The sequence below is a fragment of the Canis lupus genome, chromosome 21 (assembly GCF_011100685.1).
Source record: "Canis lupus familiaris isolate Mischka breed German Shepherd chromosome 21, alternate assembly UU_Cfam_GSD_1.0, whole genome shotgun sequence".
Taxonomy (NCBI): Eukaryota; Metazoa; Chordata; class Mammalia; order Carnivora; family Canidae; genus Canis; species Canis lupus.
In genome coordinates this window covers 13,603,742-13,621,844 of record NC_049242.1, presented here as the reverse complement: position 1 = coordinate 13,621,844, position 18,103 = coordinate 13,603,742, and the positions used below count along the sequence as shown (strand labels likewise).

Below are 18,103 nucleotides of genomic sequence, written 5' to 3'. Positions count from 1 at the left end.
AAACTATTATGAACCAGGAACACAAAAGTAAACAAGCCACATAGAAGCCAGCCTCTACGAGGCTTATAATACATTCCAGGAGTCTCTTGCTAGATTGGATGAGTGGATGGATAGATGGATAGACAGATGGGACAGACGAACAGATGTCAGGTAGTCATTAAGTTCTATAAAGAAAAATAATGCAGGATAAGGGAAAAAACCTCAGATCTCACAAGTACTAGAAAAGGATGAGAGATGACTAAAAAATAAATAATGAGCACCAGGCGATATATGGAAGTGCTGAATCACTATATTATACACCTGAAATTAATTTAACATTTCTGTTAACCAACTGGAATTAAAATGAAACCTTAAAAAATTAAAAATATTGGAAAGGAAAGGAAAAAAATAAATAATAAATCTCCTTTATGATAGATGAAGGATTTCTGGCAAAGACAAGCTATAGCAGAATAAGGGTTACTTACTGAGAACTGTAAAGGCGTGGGAATTGAAGAACCTGAATGTTCTATTCACTATTACTCTTACAAATATGGAGACTCTGTGAGGTATAGCTGTTAAGACAGAAGGAAAGCTAAAGGAATGGCTTATATGTTCAGTTATATTTAGATTTACTTCCTTAGGCTTCTAAGTATGGAGGTCTGATGCTAAAAATACTGCCTATGGAAGATTGTTCCAGGATCTACAGAATGGATTAAATTAGAAAGGCAAGAAACACAGGGAGACTATTGTAAAATAAAGCATGAGATAAAGGATTCCAATCTGGGTGAAGGCTGCTGAAAGCAAGAAAGATGGATCTAATGATAGCAGAGAAACAATTAGTGGGGCTTTGTGATGAGACAGCTGGAGAACAAAGGGGAGAAAGAATGAAAAGTAATATTAACAGATTTGAGATTCTGGAGTGCCTGGAGGACTCAGTCATTAAGCACCTGACTCTTGATTTTGGCTCAAGTCATGTTCTCAGGGTTGTGAGAGTCTCAGCATGGAGTCTGCTTGAAATTCTCTGCCCCTACCCCGTTTGTGCATACACATGCGAGCTCTCTCTTCCTAAAATAAATACAATCGCAATCTTTAAAAACAGATTTGAGATTCTTTCAACTGATCGAAACACTTCAATGCCACTTGATTTCCTTTTTCTAGTTATTCATTTTCTTCCTTCATGTACTTTCTTCAATTGTAATATTTAGAGATAAGTACATCAAATTTGAAAAAAAATAAAAAAATAAAAATAAAGTACATCAAATTTGATTTCTTAACTTAAAACTTATTACTCTAATGTTCTTATTCTCTTCTCTTCTGGCATAATTTGATTAGGAAAAGGTATTTCATTATCTCTTTTCATGCTCATTGAAATTCTTGCACTTTTTTGGTGTTTCAGTGAGTTATGTGGGTTTTAGAAGGCAACAGGATATAAAACCTGGAATAAGAGCAGGCGCTGGGAGCAGCGCTTTTTATAAAGGCAGATTTTTACTACAATTTATTTAACCATATATATATATATATTTTTTTTAAAGATTTTATTTATTTATTCATAGAGACAGAGAGAGAGGCAGAGACACAGGCAGAGGAAGGAGCAGGCACCATACAGAGAGCCTGATGTGGGACTCGATCCAGGGTCTCCAGGATCACGCCCTGGGCTACAGGCGGCGCTAAACCACTGCGCCACGGGGGCTGCCCCAACCATATATTTTTTAAAAAAGCAAAATTCATATAAAATGTTTCAGTGAGGCTAAAAGTAGTCCCAAAACTACTGAAGACATTCTTGACCTCTATAGAAGTTATATCCTGGAATGTATAAATGTAATTTATAATCTAGCAGGAAACCCAAAGATTTGTAGAGTGGTTTACCACTGCCAAAAGGAAAACAGCCCTAGTAGAGTAGCCATATGGGCTCAATCTCATTAGTAGAGAGGTAGAGTGGTACAAATTAGCCCTGGACCAGAAATCAGGGATTCCTGGAGATAAACTGCATTTCCCCATTTATTTAATTGAAGAACCTTTCCAAATCTTAGCTTTCTCTATGAAATGGGATGGTGATAGTAAGCCTATCTACCTTCAAGATTATTCTGAGAGGAAAGTAAGATAATAAATGCTTAGAAAATGTCAAGCAGTATTCAAGCTTAAGGTTATAATGTATTTTGTTTCTGAGACAGGAATCTGTAAGACGAGACCCAGACTAGACTGAGTATGAAAGGGTTTAGCTACACATCAGGGAAAAAATTATTGTAGTCAGCGGTTTCTGATAAATTTATAGCACTGAAATATAGCCTTTTCTCTTAAATACATTTAAGGTGCTAATCAGTCTATGCATCAAAAATAAAATTATTTTTTAAAAATAAATAATAGGGGCCCCTGGGTGGCTCAGTTGGTCAAGCTTGGGTCCCAACTTTTGGTTTCAACTCAGGTCATGATCTCAGGGTCATAAGATCAAGCCCTGAGTCAGGCTCCACACTCAGTGGGGAGTCTGCTTCTCTCCCTCTGCCCCTACCCCCAACACCTGATCTTTCTTAAAAAATAGATCTTAAAAGAAATAAATGATACATATCTGAAGTTAAAAGTATAAATAACAAAAAAAGTATAAGTAACAAAAAACTGAAGGAAATAATAAAGGACACAAGGAAGACATATAATCTCAAGAAAACATCTACATCACTAGAAGTCATCAACATTTTAAAAGATTATCAAGATCTAGTATATTTCTTTAGCAAGTTAAGCCAGTATTTAGGACTACTAGTGGTAAAAGACAGAAGAGAAAGAAAACTGCATACACTCATAATCCATTTTATTAAAATGAATACATATAAAACAGCTGACTTATATAAAAGTTATGGCTGCATCAATTACCCTCACTCCTAGCTATCTTCATTGTAAATACTATGATTAAGGAACAAGAAGAAAAGGCTACTTTAACATGGATAACAGGGGAAAAAAAGAGGCATCTGGGCAAGTATATAAATTGCAAAGAACATGAATTTTTACCTTTTAATCAGAACTAAATTTACTATCCACTCCAAGTTACCAGTTGGTACTCCCTGAGATGGCAATTTATGAACTGAGTTAAATACTCAAAAGACTGAAAAGCAAAAGGACTGAATGCCTGTTGCCTGTGCTTCATAAGTCTATGAAATAAAGAGACTAGATTAAAAATGATCAATATAATTAATATTGGTAGGGTAACATTGTATGCATTTGCAAGTATAATACCACATGTATTCAAGTGGTAAAGGAATAACAAGTCCATTACAAAATGCTCAAACCAATGTCTTCAAATAGGTATTAAACACTTGACAGTAACCAATCAGTTGGCATCAGAAGCAGTGTAAGAAAGGAGTACTTTAACAATTGTAATTATTTTTAATTGTTAAATAGGAGCAGAGCCACAAACAAAATGAGAAGCCATTCTATCACTTCATGAATGTCTCATCTACCATTAGGCCACCAGAGAAGTAAATAACAAAGAAATTGCACATCTCTCCTAACCACGGTGGGGAAGAGCTTAAAAAAAAAAAAAATCCAGATACCCCTAATGCTAACAATAATGAAATGAAAAAGTGTAAATATTTGGGTGAAATTTCAGGAACTGGAAGAGAGGCCTTGAGAAACATCTGAAGAGCAAAGTCTCTCCTTTAAAACGAATTAGGTCAGCATGGCATTTCAGGTGTTTTTTTTTTTTTTTTTTTAATATTTTATTTATTTGACAGAGAGAGAGAGCGTGGGTATGAGTGGGCACGCACAAGCAGGGGGGAAGAGGAGAAGCAGCAGGCAGAGGGAGAGGGAGGTGCAGGCTTCTCACTGAGCAGGGGGGCTAATGAGGGGCTTGATCCCAGGACCTTGGGATCATGACCTGGGCCAAAGGGAGATGAAGGGAGATGCTTAACCAACTGAGCCACCCAAGCGCTATTGCGCCCTCACCCCGCTTTGTTTATAAATACAATCCTCAGTGGTAGGAAGTTACCTAATGAAAAAATAACATTCACAATTTTTTGTAGACTTGTCATGTTTCACAAATATCTTAAGGGCAACATCTTTGTTGTAGCACCATTCAAGCCAATACACTGGAGCTCCAAGTTCAAGGTTCACAAAGGAGAGCAAGCCAGAATCATGAACAGAAAGTAGGTTCCTTAACCTCAGAAAAACCATCCTCTGGATTGACCAACTATACGTTGTCAAGAATTTTCCATCCTTAATGTTTGTAATCTGCTTGTCCATTCCTTCCAAATAATATTCTTAAAAGCTCTTAGCTGATAAAGATAGGAAGAAAACAACATCTACCATCAAGGGTAAAAACACTTATAATTTGTTTGTTTCTAAGTTGTATGAAAGGAATTTTTAGCATTCTATTCTTCCTGCATCAGGCCATTAAGAGAGTTACATGTGGCGCATTAATACCTGTGCTCCTGATACAGGACCAAAGGGGTTTGGTGGTCTCATGACAGGCTGGCTGTATATTAAGGTTGGTTGTGTCATTACAGGTACACTTCCCATCTGAGGAGGCTAAAAAACAGAAAAATATTAAGTTAATTAATATTATTATCTTCTTTAGGTAGTAAATAAAAAGGACGACAGGAATGGAAAATACTAGTACCTTTAACTCAAAGGAAAAATTCTTGTAAATACAAATAAAACAACTATAAATTCTTGTGTTTTTTTTTTGAAAGTCTTTAATGTGTTCAATTCTAAAATTTGTAAAAAAAAAAAAAAAAAGGTTTAAATTTAAGCAAAATGTAAACCTTTCTACAGTATAGCAGACAAAATAATTTTAACCAATCCAAAATTTCCAAACTTGCAGTTTTAAACATAGGAAAACTTAAAACTAGGTTAAAATGGCTAAGATATTTCAAAGCAAACTGCCTTTGTACATCAAACCACGTTCTTATGCCATCATGCAAGTGATCTTAAGTAAATACTTTGAAAAGTGTTATTGTCTGTGGTTTTCCTTTTATTTCAGCTATTGTTAGGGGAAAACCAAGAAGAGGCTTAAATAACACTCGAAGAGGTTAGTTCATTGAGTAACTGAAAATAGAATCTCAACCATCTCTTTAAAAATTACTACTCCACAGTATAAAATTAACACAAATAAGTAACCAAATAGAACATACAGAAATCACTCCATTATTTTGGTTAAAACACCATACTCTAAAATCTTATCTTTCTACAAATTCTATTTAACCTTTTAATTAAACTCCTACTTATAGCAAGAGCTTCACTTTAACTTTATGAGATTTTGAGCACATTCCTTTCTTCTATGGTAACCACCAATACAAAAGCTATGAAATTTCTTCATATGTAGGCAAAAAGCTACTCTCACAAGATGTAAATAAAGTAGCACAGCAGCCACAGTAGCAATCCCAAGGGACCTGGTGCTGCCTCCTACCAGCAACAGTTCCTCAAACACATATAGGGGACTGAAGTCATTACCTCCATTTCTTTTCTAAGTGAGTCACATGTTAAGAAAGTTGGGAGAGTAAGGACAGTGTAGAATATGGATTGTGGGCAGCTTAAAGGTAAAATGAGTATTTCTGTATGGTAGCAATCACGGTCATAGGCAAGTTTCTCTGGCCTGTACTGAACTAAATTTGTCCCTACACAATTTGAGAAATGTTAAATCCTCCCTTCCCCTTACAGTATTAAGGTTATACAACTTAAATGGTATTAATGTAAGGTCACACAAGCAAAGGGTTGGAATTAATATCAATGTTTAAATGAGTCTGTAATACATATAAAGTGCTTAGCAAAATTATGAGAGGAAAAATAAGCCAAGTAATACTGTGAACATTAATAAGTGGTGTATCTGCTGTATAATGACTATTCTAGAAATACTTATGATACCAATGCTCTATGTTTGGCACTAAGGGTACGCACCAAGTTCTTTTTTTTACTTAAGTCTCTATTAAGGCATGTTAACTATGAATCAATCTATTTTCAAAAATTGTGTTTGGAAAAATACTTACGATTCCATATCCTATCATGCCTGTGGGTGTAGTAGCAGGATAGGCCATTACAGGGGGTGCCTGACATGGTGGAGAAAAGATAAACAAGGACGTATAACTCATGTATGTCAACTGAGTTCAAGGAATCAATAGCTGCAGTTCCACTAAAAAGAATTGCTAAGACAGCTGTGATTAAATGGGACATTTGTGATCATTAATAACTGTGTCAGTTAATGCTCAATGAAAAAGAGTGTCTTGAAATTAGCAGAAAAGCAGAATTATTAGAAAAAAATCACTTAAACTTAGATATAACAGTGATCTAAAATTTCAGTGTGCTTTTTTACAGCTTTAAAAATCTTCAAATTTTAAAAAATATTGAAAGTTCTAAAATTTAAAATCTATCACTATCATAAAAAATATTTACCAAGAAAAAGTAATATTAGTGAATGTTTTCCTAGGTGCTTCATTTTTATGAGCAAGGAAAAAAAATCAAAGATCCCAAATCAATTAATAATCTAATCTTCCAAAAAACTAGTTTCTTAAAGACCTCATTCACTTTTTTCAAAGAACCCCATAGATTTCAAAACACTGGGTATGACTATTTCTAGGACACACACAGTTCTTATACAGAGTACATATATTAACATTCCTTCTAATTTACTCTAAATTATTTAAACTATCTTCTGCAAAGCACCAATTTGGAGGAGCAATAAATTTTTAAACCTGTTTATGCTTTAATGCTTAAAACAGCCACCTAGCCCTAGATCTTTAAGGTCCACTCCTCCTACTCTAACTTATGCTCTATAAATATACAATCTGAGCACAAAATCATTTTAGATATATTTGCTGTCTTAACAACATTCCCTGTGTGTGTGTTATCTTATAATGAAAACTGAAATTGAATACAGGAGAAAGACCAATAACATTGCTGAAACATAAAAAATAACTGAAAGTATATGGCAATTTGAACATATGCATGGAGAAGTTAAATGAAGCATAACTAAAGTGAATAGTTAAAAGTTTAGTATTTCAGTGAGCATATGTAGGACTTATTGGTCTCTCCCTACTTCAAAACTGAGAGCTGCAAGAGCAGTAGACAAACTGCCAAGTACAGCAGAAGCCTGTAAGATTTCATGCAATTGTTATTCTCAACATTACCACAATCAACATTTCCCTTCATTCAGAAATCATCAAGTGCATAGTGGCAGCACAGATACACACACAGAGACACCCAGCCATCTGACAGCAAATGGCAGAATATTAAGCAAGAAAAAAAAATCTGTATTTCCCATGCCACCATTAGAATCAATTCTGCAACACATCCATGAAATCAGTAGATGCTAGAAAGAATTTTTGGCACATTGAAAATCTGAATGTGAAAACAAGTAATAGCTGGAAGGTTATGAGATTCTGCTATAGCAGTTGTTAATAGCATGCCAATTTATTGCAAAAAGGCTAGTTTTTGGTCACTTACGTATTGTGGAAAATGCATGCCATTCTGTTTTTCCCAGGGAGAACAATTACATAATGCAATAACACTGGATTAGAACAAATACTTACACAACAGAAAATACACAGAGAGCATTTTAGTTCACATGTACATTCACTAACTACCTTAAATCCCTTGTATTTCCAATATCTAACAGAAGAATACCTATACTAAAACACTATCAAGGTTGACAAGGGAAATTTAATCTCTGGCATAATCCCCTTACAAATCTAATAGTTTATTACAAATATCATAAAACATAAGCTCTATCAGTAGTGTCAATACTGCAAAATTTAGTGCATCCCATAAACAGGGCTGCAGCATACATCTACCACTCAGGAAAAAAAGCAAGCAGTAATTAAAAATAATTTGTAGTATATCATTATCATATATATTAATAAAATATCAATGGATTTTTTTACTTAAAAACGTTCAAAAACCTTGACAGTGTTTATGGATTAATAAAAAGGTTAGAAATGTAAAGAAATGTCATAAGCAGCAGTTTATCTAAGTAGTAAACCACATCACCAACCCTATATGTTAGTCATTAAAAAGAAACTATGAAATACATACATACAAGTATTTTAACAAAATTCTTAAGAGATGACACACATGACACAGTGCCATAAATCTCATTAACTTACATACATATTCTAAATGGTTAAATACCTATTATATTCTAGTAGTCAATCTTAAGTGCTATCTACAAACTTCTAATATTTCATATATATTAATACTAACTTAATACAAAATAAAATATTCACTGTATTTTCATATCAGTATTTGGATTTGTATCAGTTCTCATGTATTATCAATGTACAATTCACACCCAAGGCTATAAAATCCAGTACCCTAACCTCCTGTCATCCCCTGGTCAGTGAAGTATGTTACAGTGCAGAAAAATAATGGATTGAGAGTCAGAAGGAATGGATTTCAACTAAAATCTGCTTTCTAGATGTTTTGTACTTACAAAAGAAAAACTGCATAACTTTATTCTTATAATTGGGATGCTATCAATTCAAACTTCCCTAAGAATGCACTGTTAACAGACTCAAGATAGGGTATATGTATGTGTAAAAACCGGACAGCTAATTAAATGCAAGGATTTATTATTAGTAATGGCAGTGAGCCCTATCAATGAAAAATTACTGACTTAAAAGGTGGCTAAATTAAAAAAAGGGGGGGGGGTTAAATTTCATTATTATTTTCCATTTAAGAAGATTAAACCTAACAAAACTGTTTAGATAACGTCACAAATTTTATAAGTACACTAATTTTAGATGAGCCCTAGTAATTTTAATGTATGATTAACTCCAGGAAAACAGGGTGGTGCTCTGGAAGTGATTTAATACAAGAAAATAGCTAATATGGTGGTCTTTAACAACAGGAAGGCTACAATGTGTAGCCTATGCAATCAAAATGATGCTATTTCCAGAGTAATGTAAGAAATCATGTTTTAAATTCTTCTATAAGAAGAAATTGGTTTTCTCAGATGCAGGAAAACTTAACTGCACTGGTACAACAGCAGCTGACCAAAGATAGGGGTACAACCAGTTACAAAGCTACCCTAGGACAACCATACCTTAGAATGCTTAAAAGCATTAGTAGAACTTCTTCAGTACTAGATGCCAACTAGATACTTAGCACATACAATTAATCCTCACTTTTCATGAAACCTGTATTCACAAATTTGCTTACTTGCTAAAATTTGTGATCCTCAAAATCAATGTTTGTGATGCTTTCAAGGTCAATGACATACATGCACAGAGGGGTAAAAAATGTGTTGCTTAACACGTTCATTCTCAGCTAAGGTTGAGCCAGGTGAGGTCCTGCCTTGTTTCAGCTCTGATATAAAGATGATCAGTGGGACTGAGAAGGTAGACAACAATGTAGTGTTACTACTGCAACAAGTTCTGGCTCTGGAGCCATCTGGATAGGGCTAGAATCTCAAGTCTGGCACCTGTTGGGCAGCAGCCTCAGGTAAGCAATTCATTTAACGTGAATTGCATTTTCTTTTTTGTTTGAAAAACAAACAAAAAAGGCATCTACTAGAACTTTTTTTTAGGGTTTAAGATTATAATGAATGTAAGGTCAGGGTGTGGGTGTATACATACACATGTAATTGATTCTCCTTGTCTGCTGCACTGACACTGTTAAAGTAACCCAACATTAAATCGGTGAACACTGAACTATTACTAAAGGAAATATGCATGTATATATGTGTGTGAACCTAGCAATGGTTCAGTGTTCAGAGGATTTTAAGACTATAACTAGAGAAGTAAGGAAAATCAGCACTATGTACTATTTGTTAATATCAACAAAAACCAAGCAGTATAGTTTCTTTACCAATGGTGAGATCAGAAAAACACTAGACACTGTATATTCTGGATAAATAAATAATAAATCTGACATCAGCAGTAAAAGGTAATGATTAAAGGAGTTTATGCTCTGAGGTTAGGCTTCCTGGGTTCTAAAACTCCACCCAATCACTTATGAACTCTGGGATCCTAGGCATATCATGTAATAACTCTGTGCCTCGCTTTCATCTGCACAATGGGGGCAGTATAGTTATTACTACATAAGGTTAATTTGAGGATTATAGAAAATAAAGTCACACATTTATTAGAATAATGCGTGGCACAAAATAACCTTTAAATAAATGTTAGCTACTAAAATATACCTGACAAATACAGTCAATCAGCTTCCTTAAAAAATATATATATATACAAATTACTTATGTATCTAAAACTCAATAAATAATCTTTCCAATTAAGAGCTATCACTTTTAAAACATTTTCACGTTCCACATCCTCCTAAATTATTCATGTTACTGTGAGCTTTTCAACTCACCATTGTTGCAGCATTCCAAGCAGTTGTTGGTGCAACCTTTGGTTGCCAGTTAGATCCTCCAGTTAGCTTCTTTTCACCTGGCTGACTCCAATTTACATCACTTGAAATAAACGTAAGTGAGAACATTAAATGTCTGTGATTATACAAAGTTTCTTTACTATTCACTTAGATTGAACAAAAAGCATTTAAGATGCAGATCTGACATCTCTATGCATACTTTTGAGATGAAAGCCAATTTGACTCTAAATGGCACATGGGGAAATAAGACATAGAAAACACTCACTTCTTAGTAGTTCCATTTCCAATGCCAAGATCTAGGGCAGGAAAAACAGAAAGCATTTAAAAACGAGATTCATTTCTATAATACAACTTATTTTAAAGAGGATTAAAAGAATCCAAAGAATACTTACTGCCCACAAGGTTGGCTAAGGATGAATCCAAGTCATCAGATACTAACTTGTTAGGTGGGAGTTTGGCAACAGGAAGACTCTGGTTCTGAGAGGCCACTGTTGGCTTGAGAAGTCCACCTAGTTCATCAAAGCCTTAAAGTTACAAACAGATGAAATAGGATTTGTAAGGGACTTTATGGTGCTACAACTATCTACAGGAGATCTCTGCCTTTTCTACTTGTTTGCTGGAAAATCCTCCACGACACTGGGCACTAATAAATGCCTTTAAATGGAAAAGGGAGAAATTCACCATTTCAAAGTTAACTGATTGAAAAGGCAACTTTGCTTTAAGAAAAATCATGTCCTATTTCACGACAAAATTATATTAAGGTAGACAGAAAAAAAAAAAAAAAGAAGGATTTGAGTAAACAATTCTTATTCCAAAGTTGTGAAAAAGAAGGGAATGGAATGTAATTCTCTCCCTCACTGGCAATATTTTCTGAAGATTCACTTAAATATACCTAAAGAAATTTAGATTAAAAAATACATCTCTGTATCTTTGAAAAATGTTTCTTCTAAGAAATATTTTATAGACCTCTTTATATTCTTCAAATTGGAGAATGTAAGGTATATGTATATATATTCCTACATTAGAAGGAAGTGAAAATGAACCATTTGATTATCACTTTTCTTCTGTCTAAAAACACTTAACCTAAATTATACCTAAGAAGTTACTAACCTTATGCTTCAAATTGTATTAAACCATCTAGTAAACTAGGACATTGCTTAGAATTGAAAATAAAATCCCTTAAGGTTCTCTACCAAAAAGAGAAACTAAAGTGAATCCAATCAAACAAACCCACTAAAGGACTCAATAGCATGATAATAATAGAGAATTTGAAAAAGAAAGTCACCAAAAATGATGGTTTACAAAATATTAACAGTTGATCTCTATTTCCTTTATCCTTTTTTCCCAGAAAGACAAACGCAAAAGGAAAAAGTCAAATGCATCAAAAAATATAATAAACCTACTAGCACACAGATAAAAACTTCTTAGAGTTCATATATACTCTTTATAAGCTTGTTTACGTTTTGTATAACTGATTATATATTATAAAATTTAAAAAATGCCTCAGTATGTTTAAATGGCTTGAACTTACTAACCAAAATCAAAGGTCATCCCATTGTAAGAATAATCAATTTTATGGAAATTCTTAATCTTTATAAACTTCAAATCAACAAGATATTAAATGAAAACAAATGGAAATCTGGCTCTAAAATTTATATAAGTTCTTTTAAGACAAGTGAACAAGCATACTTAGAAAGAACCATCCTTAAAATACTAAAAAGCCCCCACAGCTCTGATATTTAATATATTCTAGAGCTGTTTAACTCAACAAGTCAGGTACCAAAGGTTTTATTTTCCTACTTTTCAAAAAAGCCAATTTCATTTCAGTAAAGGTAAAAATTGTAATGATTACAAAGCACAACATTCTACACATAGTCATTAGCAACTTACCTATCTAATCTGAGTAAGATCTTATTTAGTTCTGGGAGAAACAAAATCCTCCCAGAGTCAAACTGCCACTAAGAAAAGGGCAACAGTTAATAATTCCTTGAAATTCTCATCTAGTGGCTAGGAGAAGAGGAACAACTTCACTGGCTATCCCAGTTTAATCTATTTACACATGCTCAGAAGAGTATTATTATCTGTCCTCACACAGAATCTAAATGAGAACATTATAGTAGTGTTAATAAAACAATTTTTTCTTACCCCCAGAATCTACAATAACATTGGTAGATTTATTTCCAAACACAGACTCAAAGTCAACATTAAGGCCAGCTGAAGGATGTGGCTGTGCAACTGGAGATGGAGTGAATCCTAAGAAAAACCAAAATGGAAAAAGCTCAATTCTTTAATAACTCTACATTTATAGCTCTTAATAATACTGACAACAGAATGGAAAAAGCAATAAATTCCCCCCAATGAAAAACAAGGTCAATCCTTAAGCAAAATGTTTCTTAATACTACGCATCTTTTTGTGGTAATGACATTTTCCACAACAAAATCATCCTACTGACAAAAAAGTAACAAAAGAACAACTGAAGTTGAACTACTGAGTTTGTTTCATTACAAAAGTAAAATCTTTATGTTTTCCCTTAATTTTGTATGCAGATGATGTTTTTATAAACTAAAAACACCTAAAATTCCAGGACTTTGCATAAAGCAAAATATATACATAATGCAAACGATCGCTTGGTAATGAAATAAGTTTTCTATGGTGCTTTTAAAAATATGAATCTGGGCAGCCTGGGTGGCTCGGCAGTTTAGTGCCGTCTTCAGCCCGGGACCTGATCCTGGAGACCTGGGATCGAGTCCCATGCTGGGCTCCCTGCATGGAGCCTGTTTCTCCCTCTGCCTGTGTCTCTGCCTCTCTCTCTGTGTGTCTCTCATGAATAAATAAATAAAATCTTTATAAATAAATGAATGAATGAATGAATGAATGAATGAATGAATGAATATTAAAAAATAAAATAATCTACTTAGTATCCCCAGGAGTCAGTCTTCTCACCTACTCACCTTCCATTATTTCTCTCACCTTCCTTCCTCCCTTCAATGGTTAATCAAATGCAATACGGTTTAAGTTCATTTGAAAAGTAACAGCATTACAATCCACTAATTAAAGTTACAATCCACTAATCCTCATGACCCCCTTGTGCCCAGGTGCCTTTCGACTATCAAAAAAAATAAGAGATGCCTGGATGGTAAAAGAGGTTAAAGCGTTAGACTCTTGGTTTCAGCTCAGGTCATGATCTCAAGAACCAGTCAGGTTTTTGAGATTGAGCCCATATCAGGCTCTATGCTCACCCTGCAGGAGTCTGCTTCTCTGCTCCTGCCCTCCCCTTGCTCATGTGCTCTCTCTCTCTCTCTCTCTCTCTCTCTCAAATAAATAAATAAATCTAAGTAAATAAATAAAACAGACTATTTTCGACTCCTGATCACCCACCCTCTAACTTCAACTTGTTACTTCAACAGTGAAGTGGACAACTATACAATTAAACATGCTAATTTACCTAACTCTGAAATACCAGAACATAAATAGAAAACTCTCTTCTTTCCTATTACACTGATGCTACTGGTATTAAGCCAACACTCAGCTCCTACCTCTGAAACCAGCCTATCCTGAGGTAACAAATGAAGATTTTTCAATTGTGAGGGGTAGTATTTTTGTGAAGTGAGGTTCTGAATTTCTTGGATTTGAAAAATTAAAATCATTTAAAATTATTCAGTCACATGATTTGGAAAGCTTTCAACCACTGAGTGTATATCTAAATAGAACTAAATAGTCCAGCAAGGATCACAAAGGAATTTTTTTACTTTGTGGAAGGCTATCATCATAAATGGCTCCTAAACTCTCTTCACCGCTAAATTCTAGAAAACCCAAATATGTGTGTGTATAAAAACTAGTATTAGAAGATTATCAAGTACATTAGGGAGAAGTTCAACTTTTCAGTCCTAAACACAGGCTCTCTTCACTCTCTCAACTTTCTGCTAAAGGACTTTCACAGTCTGTCAGAATCTCACTTTCAATTCTTAATGTACTTAATTACCAGGATATAAAGTATAATGATAATTGTACTAAAATGACTGATCTTAAAGAAAACTGTAAAAAGTAAGATAAGATTTGGTGAGAAGTCCACGAAAATCCTCAAAAACAATGACTTATAATGACTCACACAGCTGGTAAACATCAATAATATTACTTTAAAAATAGCATTTTAGATCTAGCATGAGTATTCTGTAGGACACAAATTCTTAAAAATGTTTTTATTGCAGGGACGCCTGGGTGGCTCAGTTGGTTAAGGGGCTGACTCTTGGTTTCAGCTCAGATCATGATCTCAGACACCTGGGATCAAGCCCCCAGAGTCTGGGCTCTGCCTTCAGCAGAAAATCTGCTTGGGATTTTCTCTCCCTCTGCCTCTGTCCCTCTCCTTGCTCGTGGCTACATACTCTCTCTCAAGTCTTTTTTAAAAAGTTATTTCATAATTACTTAACTCTTAAACTACTTTAAAAACAATGGCCATACAATGAGAACACAAACACTATCAAAATATAAAATAATTTAGTATGTAAGTATGACGATTCATTAAGAGATTCCCAGATTTTCTAGACTTAACATTTTAAAGTGTACAAGCCTTCTAAGAATTACATCATGGGCTCAGGATTCTTCTCATAATTCCTTACAAAAAGAACTGATGTATCTACTCAAGGAAGACAAAAACCTACTGTGCTTAATTACATACCCATGCTACCATCATAGGATAAGAAGTACACATATTGTTCTTTAAATGATTCTGGAAACAGTACCTTGGCTAGACCTCCAAAGTTTAGAAAATACAAAAATTTATAACTAGGATAGCATATCAAATTCCTGTTTTCTCCTGCTATTTGACTCTAGCTTTCTAGAATCTGGTTAATATCACAGATAGGCCTATTTTTTATAGTAATCTATTTGTTACTTTCTGTAAAGAGAGGAGACATTTCTTGAGGCCCCTGGGGATATCAATCTGTGGAACTCTTAGACTATTACCTAAAAGTATAAAAGGTTTGAGGGATATAAAGTAATCCAGAGATAGCACTTCAAATTTAAAAAGTCTCTAGGTATACAAAAGGAAAAAGTAAAAAGAAATTTTGAAAAAATTATAAAAGCTGATTGGCTATCAGGGAAGCAAGCAATAAATTTCAAACTAACAATCTTTTAAGTAATAAACATCTATAATACCTCTTCAAGGTAAGAGTTCTAAATTATCATTTCAATGAACATTATCAATTTAAGAGTCTTTTATCCCAAGTCATTTTCTGGGAAACAGGATCTAATTTTTAAAAGTCACTATAAAGTTACTAAAAACAAACTATTGTCACAATTTCAAAAGGAAAATTTAGGGACAAAAAAAAAAGATGAATAGGCTCTCCGAGTTAAGGTTAACTGTATAAAATAATCATGATAGGGGATCCCTGAGTGGCTCAGCAGTTTAGCGCCAGCCTTTGGCCCAGGGCACGATCCTAGAGTCCCGGGATCAAGTCCCACGTCGGGCTCCTGGCATGGGGCCTGCTTCTCCCTCTGCCTGTGTCTCTGCCTCTCTCTCTGTGTCTATCATAAATAAATAAATAAATAAATCTTTAAAAAAAAAATCATGATATTGCCTACTATCATTTCACCAAGGCCCAGTGAAAACTCCACCACTGACCACCACTAATTCATAGATTAATAATTTAGAAACCACTGCCCAGCAGAGCAAATCTCAGAAGGACAATTATAAATTAATTGAAAGGTGTAAGATGAACAAACTTTGGGACAGAAAGGGATTCCAAACACTTTCCAGAAAAATTTACTGTTTTGTTAAGGGATTTTGGTGGTAGTTCCATAATAAATTAGGTCTCATACTTTTTGTGAAAGTAACTTCTACTATTTACTAAACCCTATTAAACACTAAGCAAGAACTTTCTCAACAGTATCTTATTTAAACCTCACAATAACCCTAGGAGACAGTTATTATTATCCTCATTTTACAGTTGAGGAAACAAAGAGATTAAACATGGTTACTCAAGGTCAAAGATTAATTAAGTGGCAAAACCAAGACTTAAACCCCAAATTGTGTGATTCCAGAATTGTGTTTCAGGGGTTTTCAGTTTAGCTTAAGTATTTCATCTTATATAAACTAGTAAGTAGAAAAAAGAAAATTCTATTATTACAGCTCTAATAATGAATTATATTTATTCAACTATTAAATTTCTTGAGCTTCTCGTAGTAAATGCTATAGGCCAAAAAGGTCAACAACTTGTGGCAATTTTAAAGTCTAGAAGCATTAAAAAAAGTGTTCAAGGCAGTATCTGAAAATTAAATAGTAATTTAGGTAAAAGCTATATTCCAAATATAAAATGATTTGCATACACAAGATAGTTTTCAATAGTAGTTTTAATGATAATTCTATGTACCAGGTGTAGTGCTGGACATTACAAAGTCATATATGGAAACCTCATTATTATCCCAATTTTCATAGACTTAGAAAGGTTAAATACTTGTTTCAAGTCACACAGGTAAGGCAGTAGAACTGGAATTCAAATGCAAACTCACTGGATTCTAAACACATACTTTCCATCAAATGTCTTCATAAATTCCATTTTTAAATCCGTTTAATCATGCTCACCTCTGCTGGGTCAAGAATCTCAATTCTTTAGTTGTATCAAACCTACTTTTAATGCCAACTGCACTAAGGTAATCAACTCCTATCCATACACACACACACACACACACACACACACACACACACACACACAAATTCAGCTGGATTTTGGGGCTTCATTACTACTGCGCTGGCCTAGAACATATCTGGAAAGACAGAAGTGAACATAAAATTGGCCATGCCTCTCTGGAAACAGTTCCCCATTTCTAATGCCTTTGCAGTGCTGAACAAGCACACGTTTCCAGGAGATTTCCCCTACATCTGTGCCACAACTGCTCAGATCAAAATTATTCAGTGTTCTATCACTAACATCTATACAAAGAGCTTCAAGTTCCATAAGCTTGTAATAATAGTAAAACATTATAAGCTCCTCTGAAAATGTGAACCTTTTGAGTATGGATTAAAGTAGGGAGAAGACAAGCATCCATTCACAAAACAATCCTTGTTTAATCAAAGCAAACAAAATTAGGTAAAAAAGGATCTGTTCTTCAAAAGCAAGTATTTTTTCTTATCAAATTTTAAAAATTCATTTTAAAGAAAACAACTCCCTCCTGCATAAATAAATTGATAAACTTTAGAGTTACCATTACCTACCTCCGAATAAACCAGCTACAGTAGAAGGCTCATGGCACATAAGCGTAGTATTAGGATAAGCTTGAGTGCCACAAAAAGAATCTGACAAGGCATACGGGGGGGGGGGGGGGGCACGGGGGAGGAGGACAGAAAAAAAAAAGGAAAAGAGAAAAATGAGGAGGAACAGTTAAGAATGGAATGGAGTAATTAAAAAAACCAAAACAAAAATAAAAACAGGAAAGTCCAACCTTAGTGTTCTTCAAATTACAACTTCCTTTTTTAAAAACACTTATGTCTCCATTATGAACATTATAAAGTATATATACAACAAAATTTTAAATATAACAGGCACTGCATTTCCTTAGAGAAATAAGCAGCAGTTGGCTTTTTTAGTCAATATTAACATGCCTTCTGATGTCTTCTTTTACAGATAAGAAGGCCTACCAAAGTCATAGACATGGCATAGCTGGGGCCACTACCCACTCTTCTTAACTTATAATTGTTTTAATGAGGACAAGCTACTTAGTACACTGAGGTTTACATCATTAGATCAACATCCTCTTCTGAAAGGGTTAGAGGGGATCTATGTAGCTGTCCTGATTTTTCTGGGTTGTTCTTAATCCTAAACA

General features: G+C 34.3%; 1 protein-coding gene across 15 annotated transcripts in view; it reads right to left on the bottom strand.

The window, feature by feature from the left end:
* The window catches only part of PICALM (phosphatidylinositol binding clathrin assembly protein), a 102,344-nt gene that overhangs the window by 12,067 nt on the left and 72,174 nt on the right, over window positions 1–18,103 (bottom strand). For 5 of the 15 annotated variants that reach the window (XM_038568383.1, XM_038568381.1, XM_038568390.1 and 2 more), the window contains 8 exons: window positions 17,496–17,576; window positions 12,430–12,537; window positions 10,677–10,808; window positions 10,550–10,580; window positions 10,267–10,366; window positions 7,402–7,425; window positions 5,949–6,008; window positions 4,387–4,491 (listed from right to left, as the gene is read on the bottom strand). In XM_038568383.1, the coding sequence (XP_038424311.1) occupies window positions 4,387–4,491; window positions 5,949–6,008; window positions 7,402–7,425; window positions 10,267–10,366; window positions 10,550–10,580; window positions 10,677–10,808; window positions 12,430–12,537; window positions 17,496–17,576 (641 nt within the window). The remainder of the gene's footprint in view (window positions 1–4,386; window positions 4,492–5,948; window positions 6,009–7,401; window positions 7,426–10,266; window positions 10,367–10,549; window positions 10,581–10,676; window positions 10,809–12,429; window positions 12,538–17,495; window positions 17,577–18,103) is intronic. The other 10 variants (XM_038568389.1, XM_038568388.1, XM_038568394.1 and 7 more) reach the window with 6 other exon arrangements.